General features: G+C 47.5%; 1 protein-coding gene across 1 annotated transcript in view; it reads right to left on the bottom strand.

The window, feature by feature from the left end:
• The window catches only part of nbas (NBAS subunit of NRZ tethering complex), a 254,699-nt gene that overhangs the window by 160,634 nt on the left and 76,222 nt on the right, over window positions 1-17,843 (bottom strand). Inside the window, exons 20-23 of the mRNA XM_082977106.1 lie at window positions 17,578-17,682; window positions 15,653-15,789; window positions 3,100-3,186; window positions 2,827-2,980 (exon numbers count right to left, since the gene is read on the bottom strand). Coding sequence (XP_082833232.1) covers window positions 2,827-2,980; window positions 3,100-3,186; window positions 15,653-15,789; window positions 17,578-17,682 — 483 coding nt within the window. The remainder of the gene's footprint in view (window positions 1-2,826; window positions 2,981-3,099; window positions 3,187-15,652; window positions 15,790-17,577; window positions 17,683-17,843) is intronic.

Genomic DNA, 17,843 nt, shown 5'->3' with positions numbered 1-17,843 from the left:
GAGATCTTGCATGGAGCCCCAGACCGAGGGTAGATTGACAGTTATTTTGTGTTTCTTCCATTTGTGAATAATCGCACCAACTGTTGTCACCTTCTCACCAAGCTGCTTGGCGATGGTCTTGTAGCCCATTCCAGCCTTGTGAAGGTCTACAATCTTGTCCCTGACATCCTTGGAGAGCTCTTTGGTCTTGGCCATGGTGGAGAGTTTGGAATCTGATTGATTGATTGCTTCTGTGGACAGGTGTCTTTTATACAGGTAACAAGCTGAGATTAGGAGCACTCCCTTTAAGAGTGTGCTCCTAATCTCAGTTTGTTACCTGCATAAAAGACACCTGGGAGCCAGAAATCTTTCTGATTGAGAGGGGGTCAAATACTTATTTCCCTCATTAAAATGCAAATAATTTTATAACATTTTTTGACATGCGTTTTTCTGGATTTTTTTGTTGTTATTCTGTCTCTCACTGTTCAAATAAACCTACTATTAAAATTATAGACTGATCATTTCTTTGTCATTGGGCAAACGTTCAAAATCAGCAGGGGATCAAATACTTTTTTCCCTCACTGTAGACATGGGCTAGAGGGAGTGGAGGGGGAGGTAGGGGGGAGTAGAGAGGTAGGGGGGAGGGGGGGGAAGACACCCACCAATTAAAACATGTTAACATGGCAATTAAGCCCTTAAATAGAATTGAGAGAAGGAAAGAGAGAGCTCCTTGGGAAAGAGAGAGAGAGAGAGAGAGAGAGAGAGAGAGAGAGAGAGAGAGAGAGAGAGAGAGAGAGAGAGAGAGAGAGAGAGAGAGAGAGAGAGAGAGAGAGAGAGAGAGAGAGAGAGAGAGAGAGCTCCTTGTTCGACAGAAAAATAAGAATATTTTTTTTTTTTTTACAGGGAATCACATTGCTTTGTCCCACCGCTCTGAATAAATGAAGGGATGGACCTGTCAGGAGAACGCAGCCCCCATCTCTCCAGAGGAAAGCCAGGACACTTTCTCTGCATCCCATCGTCAAAAATAGTGCACTAGGTAGGACAGAGGGTGCCGTTTGGGAGGTGTTCCTTCATGTTGTGGATTAAAAAGAGGCCACCCCAGTCTGATACTAAAGAGAGAGAGGAACCACACAGCTACATAGCTACCAGACAGGACCGGTACCACACAGCTACATAGCTACCAGACAGGACCGGAACCACACAGCTACATAGCTACCAGACAGGACCGGTACCACACAGCTACATAGATACCAGACAGGACCGGTACCACACAGCTACACAGCTACCAGACAGGACCGGTACCACACAGCTACACAGCTACCAGACAGGACCGGAACCACACAGCTACATAGCTACCAGACAGGACCGGTACCACACAGCTACATAGATACCAGACAGGACCGGAACCACACAGCTACACAGCTACCAGACAGGACTGGTACCACACAGCTACACAGCTACCAGCCAGGACCGATACCACACAGCTACACAGCTACCAGCCAGGACTGATACCACACAGCTACACAGCTACCAGCCAGGACCGGTACCACACAGCTCCCAGCCAGGACCGGTACCACACAGCTACCAGCCAGGACCGGTACCACACAGCTACACAGCTACCAGACAGGACCGGTACCACACAGCTACACAGCTACCAGACAGGACCGGTACCACACAGCTACACAGCTACCAGACAGGACTGGTACCACACAGCTACACAGCTACCAGACAGGACTGGTACCACACAGCTACACAGCTACCAGCCAGGACCGATACCACACAGCTACACAGCTACCAGCCAGGACTGATACCACACAGCTACACAGCTACCAGCCAGGACCGGTACCACACAGCTCCCAGCCAGGACCGGTACCACACAGCTACCAGCCAGGACCGGTACCACACAGCTACATAGCTACCAGACAGGACCGGTACCACACAGCTACACAGCTACCAGCCAGGACCGATATCACACAGCTACCAGCCAGGACCGATACCACACAGCTACCAGCCAGGACCGGTACCACACAGCTACCAGCCAGGACCGGTACCACACAGCTACCAGCCAGGACCGGTACCACACAGCTACCAGCCAGGACCGGTACCACACAGCTACCAGCCAGGACCGGTACCACACAGCTACCAGCCAGGACCGGTACCACACAGCTACACAGCTACCAGACAGGACCGGTACCACACAGCTACCAGCCAGGACCGGTACCACACAGCTACCAGCCAAGACCGGTACCACACAGCTACCAGCCAGGACCGGTACCACGCAGCTACCAGCCAGGACCGGTACCACGCAGCTACCAGCCAGGACCGGTACCACACAGCTACCAGCCAGGACCGGTACCACACAGCTACCAGCCAGGACCGGTACCACACAGCTACCAGCCAGGACCGGTACCACACAGCTACCAGCCAGGACCGGTACCACACAGCTACCAGCCAGGACCGGTACCACACAGCTACCAGCCAGGACCGGTACCACACAGCTACCAGCCAGGACCGGTACCACACAGCTACCAGCCAGGACCGGTACCACACAGCTACCAGCCAGGACCGGTACCACACAGCTACCAGCCAGGACCGGTACCACACAGCTACACAGCTACCAGCCAGGACTGGTACCACACAGCTACACAGCTACCAGCCAGGACCGGTACCACACAGCTACACAGCTACCAGACAGGACTGGTACAACAACCCCACTGTTATGTTGCACTAGACTAAGATGTGGGGTCCAAAGGACATGTGCGACAGTAAAACCTTACCCCCTGGTTCTTATTGGAGGCAGTGTGCGCGACAGTAAAACCCTTCCCCCCACGCGGGGAGAAACAGTACCTGTCTGGAACAAGAGTCGATGTCCTGGGCACGGATCCGGTACCAATCAGTCAAAAGGTCCATAGTGGGCGTGGCCGTACGGAACCGCAGCCAATCAGGAGCATCCTCATACAGGAAGTGATCATGGTCCGGTAGGTTTTGATCCAATACCGTCCTGGGAAGAAGAGGAACACAGGCACACCAAAGTAATGGCACTTCTGATTGATTAAAGAACTGAGAAGGATTTGACCTTCTGGTCATTGGCCAAGGTCACAGTGGTGCCATGTGTCCTACCTGCACTGGTCCTCTTCACACCAGTCCATCTCTCTGTGTCTCTGTTCCTCCCAGGGGATCACCCCCAAATTGCCTCTCTCATCCACACTGGGGGGAGACGGGGAGATGGGGGGACGGAGAGACGGGGGACGGGGGAGACGAGGGGAGATGGGGGAGAGAGAGAGAGTTTGTTAACATCATCCTGATAATACCAACTGCGGTAGATCCAAACAGACAGTTACCTAAACAGAGCAGAACAGAACAGAGCAGAACAGAGCAGAACAGAACAGAACAGAGCAGAACAGAGCAGAGCAGAACAGAGCAGAGCAGAACAGAGCAGAGCAGAGCAGAACAGAGTAGAGCAGAGTAGAGCAGAACAGAACAGAACAGAACAGAGCAGAACAGAACAGAACAGAACAGAGTAGAGCAGAACAGAACAGAACAGAACAGAACAGAACAGAACAGAGCAGAACAGAACAGAACAGAACAGAACAGAACAGAGCAGAACAGAACAGAACAGAGCAGAACAGAACAGAACAGAACAGAACAGAACAGAACAGAGCAGAACAGAACAGAACAGAACAGAACAGAGTAGAGCAGGGTAGAAGAGAAGCCTGCAGTGGTAATATCTCAGCATAAATCAGAGAGAACTACAGCTGCCTCGAAACAGAAAGAAACTCAGCTAGGAAGGAATCGATTATGTCCTCAATGGCACCCTATAGACCCTGGTCAAAAGTAGTGCACTACAGCCCTATAGACCCTGGTCAAAAGTAGTGCACTACAGCCCTATAGACCCTGGTCAAAAGTAGTGCACTACAGCCCTATAGACCCTGGTCAAAAGTAGTGCACTACAGCCCTATAGACCCTGGTCAAAAGTAGTGCACTACAGCCCTATAGACCCTGGTCAAAAGTAGTGCACTACAGCCCTATAGACCCTGGTCAAAAGTAGTGCACTACAGCCCTATAGACCCTGGTCAAAAGTAGTGCACTACAGCCCTATAGACCCTGGTCAAAAGTAGTGCACTACAGCCCTATAGACCCTGGTCAAAAGTAGTGCACTACAGCCCTATAGACCCTGGTCAAAAGTAGTGCACTACAGCCCTATAGACCCTGGTCAAAAGTAGTGCACTACAGCCCTATAGACCCTGGTCAAAAGTAGTGCACTACAGCCCTATAGACCCTGGTCAAAAGTAGTGCACTACAGCCCTATAGACCCTGGTCAAAAGTAGTGCACTACAGCCCTATAGACCCTGGTCAAAAGTAGTGCACTACAGCCCTATAGACCCTGGTCAAAAGTAGTGCACTATTAAAGGGAATAGGATGTCATTTGCAACGTGCACAGCCAAACAATAAATAACAAAAATATGTTCTAAAAAAAGGGGAATGTCAGATATAAATAACAGACTTCTAAAAGCCACACGAGTCGGTCGGCGCAGCGCTCAAACTCTTCCCCCTCTCCTTCAGGCTGACACGTCAGAGACAAGTAAAAGTAACAGAAAGAGGGGAAAACAGAGGCTCATGGGAAACGAGAGACCTGGTTTTATCTGTGCGATTTATGCATACTTCTTATTCGAAAATGTATTAAATTGTTTTTTTTCCTCTCCTCATCAATCTACACACAATTCTCCATAATGACAAAGAAATTTATCAAGTTAAATATTAAATATATAGGTATAGATTACGTAAATATTTCAGACACTGCTTTCTGAATGCACTGTAGTGGTTTCTCCACTAAATGTTTTGCGATTATGCTGCAGGTAATGTGTGGTTTTAGTACGGTACCCTGCGTCACTACTTCATTGCTCCAGACCACCACAAGGGGGAGCCAGAGCACCGATTGTGTGTCTCTACCTGACAAATGAATGGGCGACATAAACCTATATAGAAACTGATAATTGTATACGACTTCAGAATTAAATTACTAAAACTGTTACACTAAGTTTTTATTTTATTTATAATTTTATTAGGATTATTTTGCTCTTACTGTCGTAGTGTAGGCCACTCACGTTGTACAGCGCCTGAGTGGTGCAGCAGTCTAAAACACTGCATAGCAGTAACAGGTTCGATACCCGAGCCAGCCTTTGAATCCTCCAGTCCTCTATATGTAATTATTGCCGGAGAGTTACGTTATATTTTTCGATATACTGTAGTCCTACCGTAGACGACATGAGTCTCACTAGTGTTGAGTGAATGTGCTGTTAAAAGTGGTGTAGGTCTTGTTTATTTAAAGAGCATATTGAAGTTAGAAGCAATAGGATTTGAAGCATTATTTTAGCACCGTTTCACTCTGCTCTGAGACAAATCGTGGGGATTTTGATTTTCACCGAATCTCTGTTTGGGTATTGGTTAGACTACAATTATACAATTAGGGTGTAGAAATGTTACACTCCCAGTGTAAACTTTATTTAACTAAACAAGTCAGGTAAGTTACACTCTCAGTGTAAACTTTATTTAACTAAGCAAGTCAGGTAAGTTACACTCTCAGTGTAAACTTTATTTAACTAAACAAGTCAGGTAAGTTACACTCCCAGTGTAAACTTTATTTAACTAAACAAGTCAGGTAAGTTACACTCCCAGTGTAAACTTTATTTAACTAAACAAGTCAGGTAAGTTACACTCTCAGTGTAAACTTTATTTAACTAAACAAGTCAGGTAAGTTACACTCTCAGTGTAAACTTTATTTAACTAAGCAAGTCAGGTAAGTTACACTCCCAGTGTAAACTTTATTTAACTAAACAAGTCAGATAAGAACAAATTCTTATTTACAAGGACAGCCTACTCCTTCCTCCCCCGTCGGGGACTTGAACCTCGGTCTCCCTCGTGCCGGTACGACACGGGGGATTCTTTAGCTAATAGCCCAGCGCTGTGCTCCCGACCGTCACATTGTACAGCGCCATATTTTCCATTTCATCCCTGAGGGTTTCCCGTTTTTTTCTTGATATAGAAACACCATAATAGTAAACAAATTAATTAAGCTAAATTTCTTAAGAAATCAGTCCCATATACTATGTTCTTAGAAAAAAAAAAAAAAAAACGGTTTTATATTCTCTAGTACAGCCACTATTGAAGGCTATAAAATGCTTCTCAAAGATGCCCTCTGGTGGTCAAACAAGCAATAACTAGCATTAATGGTACCAATAACGCGCCATAGAGTTCTGCAGCACCACGCAAGCTGTTCTGCAGTACACTGCAACTTTTATAAAGGACAAACCACTGGAAGTATTTTATAGTATTTTTACTTAAGTACTGCATAGTAGGTGTAGTTTATCATACAACACGTATATATTAATCAAGATGATACTGATCGATAACGAACATAGATATACCAACTCGCTCTCCCTGGCTCCATCTCTCTCTCTCTCTCCCTGGCTCCATCTCTCTCTCCCTCCCTGCCTCCATCTCTCTCTCTCTCTCCCTGGCTCCATCTCTCTCTCTCTCTCCCTGGCTCCATCTCTCTCTCTCTCTCCCTGGCTCCATCTCTCTCTCTCTCTCCCTGGCTCCATCTCTCTCTCTCTCTCCCTGGCTCCATCTCTCTCTCTCTCTCCCTGGCTCCATCTCTCTCTCTCTCTCCCTGGCTCCATCTCTCTCTCTCTCTCCCTGGCTCCATCTCTCTCTCTCTCTCCCTGGCTCCATCTCTCTCTCCTCCCTGCCTCCATCTCTCTTGCTCTCTCTCACTCTCAAAACTCACAGTCTAGGGAGAAAACACTGTCTTAAGAAGGCAGGGAAAGAGAGACAGAGAGCAAGAGAGAGAGAGAGAGAGAGAGAGAGAGACAGAGAGAGACAGAGAGCAAGAGCGACAGAGAGAGAGAGAGACAGAGAGCAAGAGCGACAGAGAGAGAGAGAGAGACAGAGAGAGAGAGAGAGAGAGAGAGAGAGAGAGGGAGGGAGGGACAGAGAGAGAGACAGAGAGAGAGAGAGAGAGAGAGAGAGAGACAGAGAGAGAGAGAGAGACAGAGAGCAAGAGCGACAGAGAGAGAGAGAGAGAGAGAGACAGAGAGCAAGAGCGACAGAGAGAGAGAGACAGAGAGAGACAGACAGAGAGAGAGAGACAGACAGAGAGAGACAGACAGAGAGAGAGCAGAAAGAGTGACAGAGCAGACATCAATGAAATATGTTAATTATTCATTCTGCCAATGTTCCTCTAATTTACATCAGCCTCTACTAGAGAGAGAGAATGAGACCCCGAGAGAAATAGGGGGAGAGAGAGAAATAGGGGGAGAGAATGAGACCGAGAGAAATAGGGGGAGAGAGAGAAATAGGGGGAGAGAATGAGACCGAGAGAAATAGGGGGAGAGAATGAGACCGAGAGAAATAGGGGGAGAGAGAGAAATAGGGGGAGAGAATGAGACCGAGAGAAATAGGGGGAGAGAGAGAAATAGGGGGAGAGAATGAGACCGAGAGAAATAGGGGGAGAGAGAGAAATAGGGGGAGAGAGAGAAATAGGGGGAGAGAATGAGACCGAGAGAAATAGGGGGAGGTGTGAGAGATAGGGGGAGAGAATGAGACCGAGAGAAATACGGGGAGAGAGAGAAATAGGGGGAGAGAGAGAAATAGGGGGAGAGAATGAGACCCCGAGAGAAATAGGGGGGAGAGAGAGAAATAGGGGGAGAGAGAGAAATAGGGGGAGAGAGAGAAATAGGGGGAGAGAGAGAAATAGGGGGAGAGAATGAGACCGAGAGAAATAGGGGGAGAGAGAGAAATAGGGGGAGAGAATGAGACCGAGAGAAATAGGGGGAGGTGTGAGAGATAGGGGGAGAGAATGAGACCGAGAGAAATACGGGAGAGAGAGAAATAGGGGGAGAGAGAGAAATAGGGGGAGAGAGAGAAATAGGGGGAGAGAATGAGACCCCGAGAGAAATAGGGGGAGAGAGAGAAATAGGGGGAGAGAGAGAAATAGGGGGAGAGAGAGAAATAGGGGGAGAGAGAGAAATAGGGGGAGAGAATGAGACCCCGAGAGAAATAGGGGGAGAGAGAGAAATAGGGGGAGAGAGAGAAATAGGGGGAGAGAATGAGACCGAGAGAAATAGGGGGAGAGAGAGAAATAGGGGGAGAGAGAGAAATAGGGGGAGAGAATGAGACCGAGAGAAATAGGGGGAGGTGTGAGAGATAGGGGGAGAGAATGAGACCGAGAGAAATACGGGAGTTTGAGAAATCGGGGGAGAGAGAGAAATAGGGGGAGAGAGAGAAATAGGGGGAGAGAGAGAAATAGGGGGAGAGAGAAATAGGGGGAGAGAGAGAAATAGGGGGAGAGAGAGAAATAGGGGGAGAGAGAGAAATAGGGGGGGAGAGAGAAATAGGGGGAGAGAGAGAAATAGGGGGAGAGAGAAATAGGGAGAGAGAGAAATAGGGGGAGAGAGAAATAGGGGGAGAGAGAGAAATAGGGGGAGAGAGAGAAATAGGGGGAGAGAGAGAAATAGGGGGAGAGAGAGAAATAGGGGGAGAGAGAGAAATAGGGGGAGAGAGAGAAATAGGGGGAGAGAGAGAAATAGGGGGAGAGAGAGAAATAGGGGGAGAGAGAGAAATAGGGGGAGAGAGAGAAATAGGGGGAGAGAGAGAAATAGGGGGAGAGAGAAATAGGGAGAGAGAGAAATAGGGGGAGAGAGAGAAATAGGGGGAGAGAGAGAAATAGGGGGAGAGAGAGAAATAGGGGGAGAGAGAGAAATAGGGGGAGAGAGAAATAGGGGGAGAGAGAGAAATAGGGGGAGAGAGAAATAGGGGGAGAGAGAAATCGGGGGAGAGAGAGAAATAGGGGGAGAGAGAGAAATAGGGGGAGAGAGAGAAATAGGGGGAGAGAGAGAAATAGGGGGAGAGAGAGAAATAGGGGGAGAGAGAGAAATAGGGGGAGAGAGAGAAATAGGGGGAGAGAGAAATAGGGGGGGAGAGAAATAGGGGGGGAGAGAGAAATAGGGGGAGAGAGAGAAATAGGGGGAGAGAGAGAAATAGGGGGAGAGAGAGAAATAGGGGGAGAGAAATAGGGGGAGAGAGAGAAATAGGGGGAGAGAGAGAAATAGGGGGAGAGAGAGAAATAGGGGGAGAGAGAGAAATAGGGGGAGAGAGAGAAATAGGGGGAGAGAGAGAAATAGGGGGAGAGAGAGAAATAGGGGGAGAGAGAGAAATAGGGGGAGAGAGAGAAATAGGGGGAGAGAGAGAAATAGGGGGAGAGAGAGAAATAGGGGGAGAGAGAGAAATAGGGGGAGAGAGACCAAATCATGAGAAAACAAAAAGATAATTACTTTGTACGCCCATATTAGGAGACATTTCCCTCAGACTACACAGACACACAGGATTCCAAAACGAATCCCATTTTGATAAAGAAGAGAAGAGAGATTCATGGACAACTAGGACAGGTGTGTTCGAGAAGCCTTTACAAACCCTCCAAACATTACGACCAACAAACTTCTATTTCTCCTCTAGTCAGACTGATGATTTCAGAGCCCTGCCGGTAGTCTGCCCTGCCGGTAGTCTGCCCTGCCGGTAGTCTGCCCTGCTGCAGTGTGGAGCCAGAGCCCTGCCGGTAGTCTGCCCTGCCGGTAGTCTGCCCTGCCGGTAGTCTGCCCTGCCGGTAGTCTGCCCTGCTGCAGTGTGGAGCCAGAGCCCTGCCGGTAGTCTGCCCTGCCGGTAGTCTGCCCTGCCGGTAGTCTGCCCTGCCGGTAGTCTGCCCTGCCGGTAGTCTGCCCTGCTGCAGTGTGGAGCCAGAGCCCTGCCGGTAGTCTGCCCTGCTGCAGTGTAGAGCCCTGCCGGTAGTCTGCCCTGCCGGTAGTCTGCCCTGCTGGTAGTCTGCCCTGCTGCAGTGTGGAGCCAGAGCCCTGCCGGTAGTCTGCCCTGCCGGTAGTCTGCCCTGCCGGTAGTCTGCCCTGCCGGTAGTCTGCCCTGCTGCAGTGGGGAGCCAGAGCCCTGCCGGTAGTCTGCCCTGCTGCAGTGTGGAGCCAGAGCCCTGCTGGTAGTCTGCCCTGCTGCAGTGGGGAGCCAGAGCCCTGCCGGTAGTCTGCCCTGCTGCAGTGTAGAGCCCTGCCGGTAGTCTGCCCTGCCGGTAGTCTGCCCTGCCGGTAGTCTGCCCTGCTGCAGTGTGGAGCCAGAGCCCTGCCGGTAGTCTGCCCTGCCGGTAGTCTGCCCTGCCGGTAGTCTGCCCTGCCGGTAGTCTGCCCTGCTGCAGTGGGGAGCCAGAGCCCTGCCGGTAGTCTGCCCTGCTGCAGTGTGGAGCCAGAGCCCTGCTGGTAGTCTGCCCTGCTGCAGTGGGGAGCCAGAGCCCTGCCGGTAGTCTGCCCTGCTGCAGTGGGGAGCCAGAGCCCTGCCGGTAGTCTGCCCTGCTGCAGTGGGGAGCCAGAGCCCTGCCGGTAGTCTGCCCTGCTGCAGTGTAGAGCCCTGCCGGTAGTCTGCCCTGCCGGTAGTCTGCCCTGCTGCAGTGGGGAGCCAGAGCCCTGCCGGTAGTCTGCCCTGCTGCAGTGGGGAGCCAGAGCCCTGCCGGTAGTCTGCCCTGCTGCAGTGTGGAGCCAGAGCCCTGCCGGTAGTCTGCCCTGCTGCAGTGGGGAGCCAGAGCCCTGCCGGTAGTCTGCCCTGCTGCAGTGGGGAGCCAGAGCCCTGCCGGGGAGGAGTTACCACTGAGACTGAGGGAAACTGGCCTACAGTACAGAGCCGTGATGGATTCCCATTGCAGACGCCTGCATGAACTCCGCACAGCAGAACAGAGTAATGGCTATGACGGGGTGGAGGGGAGGAGAGGAGGGGGTGGAGAGGAGAGGGTGGAGAGGAGAGGGTAGAGAGGAGGGGGTAGAGAGGAGGGGGTAGAGAGGAGAGGGTGGAGAGGAGGGGGTGGAGAGGAGGGGGTGGAGAGCGAGGGAGGAAGGAGAGGAGGGGGTAGAGAGGAGGGGGTGGAGAGGAGAGGGTGGAGAGCGAGGGAGGAAGGAGAGAAGAGGGTGGAGAGCGAGGGAGGAAGGAGAGGAGGGGGTGGAGAGGAGGGGGTGGAGAGCGAGGGAGGAAGGAGAGGAGGGGGTGGAGAGGAGAGGGTGGAGAGCGAGGGAGGAAGGAGAGGAGGGGGTGGAGAGCGAGGGAGGAAGGAGAGGAGGGGGTGGAGAGGAGGGGGTGGAGAGCGAGGGAGGAAGGAGAGGAGAGGGTGGAGAGCGAGGGAGGAAGGAGAGGAGAGGGTGGAGAGCGAGGGAGGAAGGAGAGGAGAGGGTGGAGAGCGAGGGAGGAAGGAGAGGAGGGGGTGGAGAGCGAGGGGGTGGAGAGGAGGGGGTGGAGAGTGAGGGGAAGAGAGAGAGAAAGAAAATAGTGGAGAAGACAAAGCAAAGACACTGTAGACACCCCACAAGCAGAGAGAAAGGAGAGAAAGGAGAGAGAGGAGAGAGAGGAGAGAGAGGAGAGAGAGGAGAGAAAGGAGAGAGGAGAGAAAGGAGAGAAAGGAGAGAGAGGAGAGAGAGGAGAGAGAGGAGAGAAAGGAGAGAGAGGAGAGAGAGGAGAGAGGAGAGAGAGGAGAGAAAGGAGAGAGGAGAGAAAGCGACAGAAGCATCGTTACAACACTGTATATATAGATACTATGACATTTGAAATGTCTTTATTTTTTTGGAACTTCTGTGAGTGTAATGTTCACTGTTCATTTTATATAGTTTATTTCACTTGCTTTGGCAATGTTAACATATGCTTCCCATGCCAATAAAGCCCCTTGAATTGAAAAGGTAATTGAAATGAGAGCGAGAGAGTTGCATTAAACTGATTTAATGAAATGCTGCACCACTACGGCAATATCTACTAATTGTATTTCATGCCAATAAAGCAATCTGAATTTGTGTGTGTGAGAGAGAGAGAGAGACAGAGATGAGTAATACATAGACTAAGATACAGTAGGATAGAATAGAATACAGTATATACATATGAGATGAGTAATACATAGACTAAGATACAGTAGAATAGAATAGAATACAGTATATACATATGAGATGAGTAATACATAGACTAAGATACAGTAGAATAGTATAGAATACAGTATATACATATGAGATGAGTAATACATAGACTAACATACAGTAGAATAGTGTAGAATACAGTATATACATATGAGATGAGTAATACATAGACTAAGATACAGTAGAATAGGATAGAATACAGTATATACATATGAGATGAGTAATACATAGACTAACATACAGTAGAATAGAATAGAATACAGTATATACATATGAGATGAGTAATACATAGACTAAGATACAGTAGAATAGGATAGAATACAGTATATACATATGAGATGAGTAATACATAGACTAACATACAGTAGAATAGAATAGAATACAGTATATACATATGAGATGAGTAATACATAGACTAAGATACAGTAGGATAGGATAGAATACAGTATATACATATGAGATGAGTTATACATAGACTAAGATACAGTAGAATAGGATAGAATACAGTATATACATATGAGATGAGTTATACATAGACTAAGATACAGTAGAATAGGATAGAATACAGTATATACATATGAGATGAGTAATACATAGACTAAGATACAGTAGAATAGAATAGAATACAGTATATACATATGAGATGAGTTATACATAGACTAAGATACAGTAGAATAGAATAGAATACAGTATATACAGATGAGATGAGTAATACATAGACTAAGATACAGTAGAATAGGATAGAATACAGTATATACATATGAGATGAGTAATACATAGACTAAGATACAGTAGAATAGAATAGAATACAGTATATACATATGAGATGAGTTATACATAGACTAAGATACAGTAGAATAGTATAGAATACAGTATATACATATGAGATGAGTTATACATAGACTAAGATACAGTAGAATAGGATAGAATACAGTATATACATATGAGATGAGTAATACATAGACTAAGATACAGTAGAATAGAATAGAATACAGTATATACATATGAGATGAGTAATACATAGACTAAGATACAGTAGAATAGAATAGAATACAGTATATACATATGAGATGAGTAATACATAGACTAAGATACAGTAGAATAGAATAGAATACAGTATATACATATGAGATGAGTTATACATAGACTAAGATACAGTAGAATAGGATAGAATACAGTATATACATATGAGATGAGTTATACATAGACTAAGATACAGTAGAATAGGATAGAATACAGTATATACATATGAGATGAGTAATACATAGACTAAGATACAGTAGAATAGAATAGAATACAGTATATACATATGAGATGAGTTATACATAGACTAAGATACAGTAGAATAGGATAGAATACAGTATATACATATGAGATGAGTAATACATAGACTAAGATACAGTAGAATAGAATAGAATACAGTATATACATATGAGATGAGTAATACATAGACTAAGATACAGTAGAATAGAATAGAATACAGTATATACATATGAGATGAGTTATACATAGACTAAGATACAGTAGGATAGGATAGAATACAGTATATACATATGAGATGAGTAATACATAGACTAAGATACAGTAGAATAGGATAGAATACAGTATATACATATGAGATGAGTTATACATAGACTAAGATACAGTAGAATAGGATAGAATTTTATGTTTTATAGACCTACTGTAAGTAGACTGACTATACACTAAGGAGAAGTCCTTATCTGTTTTATAGACCTACTGTATGTAGACTGACTATACACTAAGGAGAAGTCCTTATCTGTTTTATAGACCTACTGTAAGTAGACTGACTATACACTAAGGAGAAGTCCTTATCTGTTTTATAGACCTACTGTATGTAGACTATACACTAAGGAGAAGTCCTTATCTGTTTTATAGACCTACTGTATGTAGACTGACTATACACTAAGGAGAAGTCCTTATCTGTTTTATAGACCTACTGTAAGTAGACTGACTATACACTAAGGAGAAGTCCTTATCTGTTTTATAGACCCACTACCCCCAGTAGGAGAGGGCCTTCCTGTGTCATCGGGTGGTGTAGGTGTCATGGAGGGCAGGTAGTTTGCCCCCAGCGATGCGTTCGGCAGACCGCACCACCCTCTGGAGAGCCCTGCGGTAGCGGGCGGAGCAGCTGCCGTACCAGGCGGTGATACAGCCCGACAGGATGCTCTCAATTGTGCATCTGTAAAAGTTTGTGAGGGTTTTAGGTGATAAGCTAAATTTCTTCAGCCTCCTGAGGTTGAAGAGGCGCTGCTGCGCCTTCTTCACCGCGCTGATCTGTGTGGGTGGACCATTTCAGTTTGTCCGTGATGTGTACGCCGAGGAACTTGAAGCTTTCCCGTCGATGTGGATGGGGGGGCTGCTCCCTCTGCTGTTTCCTGAAGTCCACCATCATCCCAGGGCCTCCAGCTTAATGACGAGTTTGGAGGGTACTATGGTGTTGAAGACTGAGCTGTAGTCAATGAACAGCATTCTTACATAGGTATTCCTCTTGTCCAGATGGGTTAGGGCAGTGTGATGGCGATTGCATCGTCTGTGGACCTATTGGGGCGCTAAGCAAATTGGAGTGGGTCTAGGGTGTCAGGTAAGGTGGAGGTGATATGGTCCTTGACTAGTCTCTCAAAGCACTTCATGATGACGGAAGTGAGTGCTACAGAGCGTTAGTCATTTAGCTCAGTTACCTTGGCTTTCTTGGGAACAGGAACAATGGTGGCCCTCTTGAAGCATGTTGGAACAGCAGACTGGGATAAGGATTGATTGAATATGTCTGTAAACACACCAGCCAGCTGGTCTGCGCACGCTCTGAGGACGCGGCCCGGGGATGCCGTCTGGGCCGGACGGCCTTTGCGAGGGTTAACACGTTTAAATGTTTTACTCGTGTCGACCACGGAGAAGGAGAGCACCGCAGTCCTCGGTAGCGGGCCGCGTCTGTGGCGCTGTGTTATCCTCAAAGCACGGTGAAGAATGTCTTTAGCCTGTTCGGGAAGCAAGACTGTCTCGGCGACGTGGCTTGGTTTTTCTTCCTGTAGACCCTGTAGCCTGTCCTCTAGTGTCTGAACCGTTGAATTGCCAGTCCGTCTCTATACTGACGTTCAGCTTGATTGGCTCTCAGAGGGAATAACGACACTATATTTTGCCTTACTACCAGTCACCTTGCCATGGTTAAATACCACCATCAATGTATGACCATATTAGAGACACATATTTCCCTCAGTTTACACAGATCCACAAAGAATTAGAAAACAAACCCAATTTTGATAAACTCCCATATCTACTGGGTGAAATACCACAGTGTGACATCACAGCAGCAAGATGTGTGACCTGTTGCCACAAGAAAAGGTCAACCAGTGAAGAACAAACACCTTTATAAATACAACCCATATTTATGTTTATTTATTTTACCTTTTGTACTTTAACTATTTACACATCCTTACAACACTGTATATATATGACAATTGAAATGTCTTTATTATTTTGGAACTTTTGTGAGTCTAAGGTTTACTGTTCATCAGTGTCCTGGGCCCAGGCCAACATGTGTGTGTGTGTGTGTGTGTGTGTGTGTGTGTGTGTGTGTGTGTGTGTGTGTGTGTGTGTGTGTGTGTGTGTGTGTGTGTGTTTGCGTGTGTTTGCGTGCGTGCGTGAGAGCGCTCTCTCACCAGGCCTCAGGCAGCAGGATGGTGTACTCGTGTGGCGAGGTGGTTTCTGGGAAGTTGAAGAGGATAGCCAATCGGTGTTGGAGAAGCTCTGCTCCATGAAAGGTGAACAGAATGTCCAGAGCCTGGACATTACTCTCCTACAGATAGAAAACAGGAAGCCAGGCCAGAGACAAAGATGGATTTTAACAAACCCATTTAGCTACTGGACATGCATAGCAAAATCAAATGTGTCTCCTGCCAACAAAACAAAGATTATAAAAAATAGATTAGGTAGAGGGACAGAGAGAGAGAGACAGAGAGAGACAGAGAGAGAGAGAGACAGAGAGACAGAGAGAGAGACAGAGACAGAGACAGAGAGAGACAGAGAGACAGAGAGACAGAGAGACAGAGAGACAGAGAGACAGAGAGACAGAGAGAGAGACAGAGACAGAGACAGAGAGAGATAGAGACAGAGAGAGATAGAGACAGAGAGAGAGAGAGACAGAGAGAGAGAGAGACAGAGAGAGAGAGAGACAGAGAGAGAGAGAGACAGAGAGACAGAGAGAGAGAGAGAGACAGAGAGAGAGAGACAGAGAGAGAGAGACAGAGAGAGAGAGAGACAGAGAGAGAGAGAGACACAGAGAGAGAGACAGACAGAGAGAGACAGAGAGAGAGAGACAGAGAGAGAGAGACAGAGAGAGAGAGACAGAGAGAGAGAGACAGAGAGAGAGAGACAGAGAGAGAGAGAGACAGAGAGAGAGAGAGAGACAAGAGAGAGAGAGGACAGAGAGTGTAAGAGTGTAAGGGTATAGAAGGGTATAGAAGGGTATAGAAGGGTATAGAAGGGTATAGAAGGGTATGGAAGGGTATGGAAGGGTATAGAAGGGTATAGAAGGGTATGGAAGGGTATAGAAGGGTATAGAAGGGTATAGAAGGGTATAGAAGGGTATAGAAGGGTATGGAAGGGTATGGAAGGGTATGGAAGGGTATAGAAGGGTATAGAAGGGTATAGAAGGGTATAGAAGGGTATAGAAGGGTATGGAAGGGTATGGAAGGGTATAGAAGGGTATGGAAGGGTATGGAAGGGTATGGAAGGGTATAGAAGGGTATGGAAGGGTATGGAAGGGTATGGAAGGGTATAGAAGGGTATGGAAGGGTATGGAAGGGTATAGAAGGGTATAGAAGGGTATGGAAGGGTATAGACGGGTATAGACGGGTATAGACGGGTATAGAAGGGTATAGAAGGGTATAGAAGGGTATGGAAGGGTATGGAAGGGTATAGAAGGGTATAGAAGGGTATAGAAGGGTATGGAAGGGTATGGAAGGGTATGGAAGGGTATAGAAGGGTATAGAAGGGTATAGAAGGGTATAGAAGGGTATAGAAGGGTATAGAAGGGTATGGAAGGGTATGGAAGGGTATGGACGGGTATAGAAGGGTATAGAAGGGTATAGAAGGGTATGGAAGGGTATGGAAGGGTATAGAAGGGTATCGAAGGGTATAGAAGGGTATAGAAGGGTATGGAAGGGTATAGAAGGGTATAGAAGGGTATAGAAGGGTATAGAAGGGTATAGAAGGGTATGGAAGGGTATAGAAGGGTATAGAAGGGTATAGAAGGGTATAGAAGGGTATGGAAGGGTATGGAAGGGTATAGAAGGGTATAGAAGGGTATAGAAGGGTATGGAAGGGTATGGAAGGGTATAGAAGGGTATAGAAGGGTATAGAAGGGTATAGAAGGGTATGGAAGGGTATAGAAGGGTATAGAAGGGTATGGAAGGGTATGGAAGGGTATAGAAGGGTATGGAAGGGTATGGAAGGGTATAGAAGGGTATAGAAGGGTATGGAAGGGTATAGAAGGGTATAGAAGGGTATGGAAGGGTATGGAAGGGTATAGAAGGGTATAGAAGGGTATAGAAGGGTATGGAAGGGTATGGAAGGGTATATTTACCCTGGCGTAGGTTCTTGCTGACAGAATGATATTCTGGTTCCGGAACTTCTTAAAGAACTCAGAGTCATATCTCTGTTCTGCAGCATCGGGACCACCTAATATATCCTGGAGAGGGGGAGGACGAACGGGGGAGAGAGGGGGAGGACGAACGGGGGAGAGAGGGGGAGGACGAACGGGGGAGAGAGGGGGAGGACGAACGGGGGAGAGAGGGGGAGGACGAACGGGGAGAGAGGGGGGAGGTAGAGGACGAACGGGGGAGGGACGAA

The sequence above is a fragment of the Salmo salar genome, chromosome 06 (genome assembly GCF_965601325.2).
Source record: "Salmo salar chromosome 06, fSalSal1, whole genome shotgun sequence".
Classification (NCBI taxonomy): domain Eukaryota; kingdom Metazoa; phylum Chordata; class Actinopteri; order Salmoniformes; family Salmonidae; genus Salmo; species Salmo salar.
The sequence above is the reverse complement of the archived record's forward strand: the minus strand, read 5'-3'. Positions and strand labels throughout refer to the sequence as shown.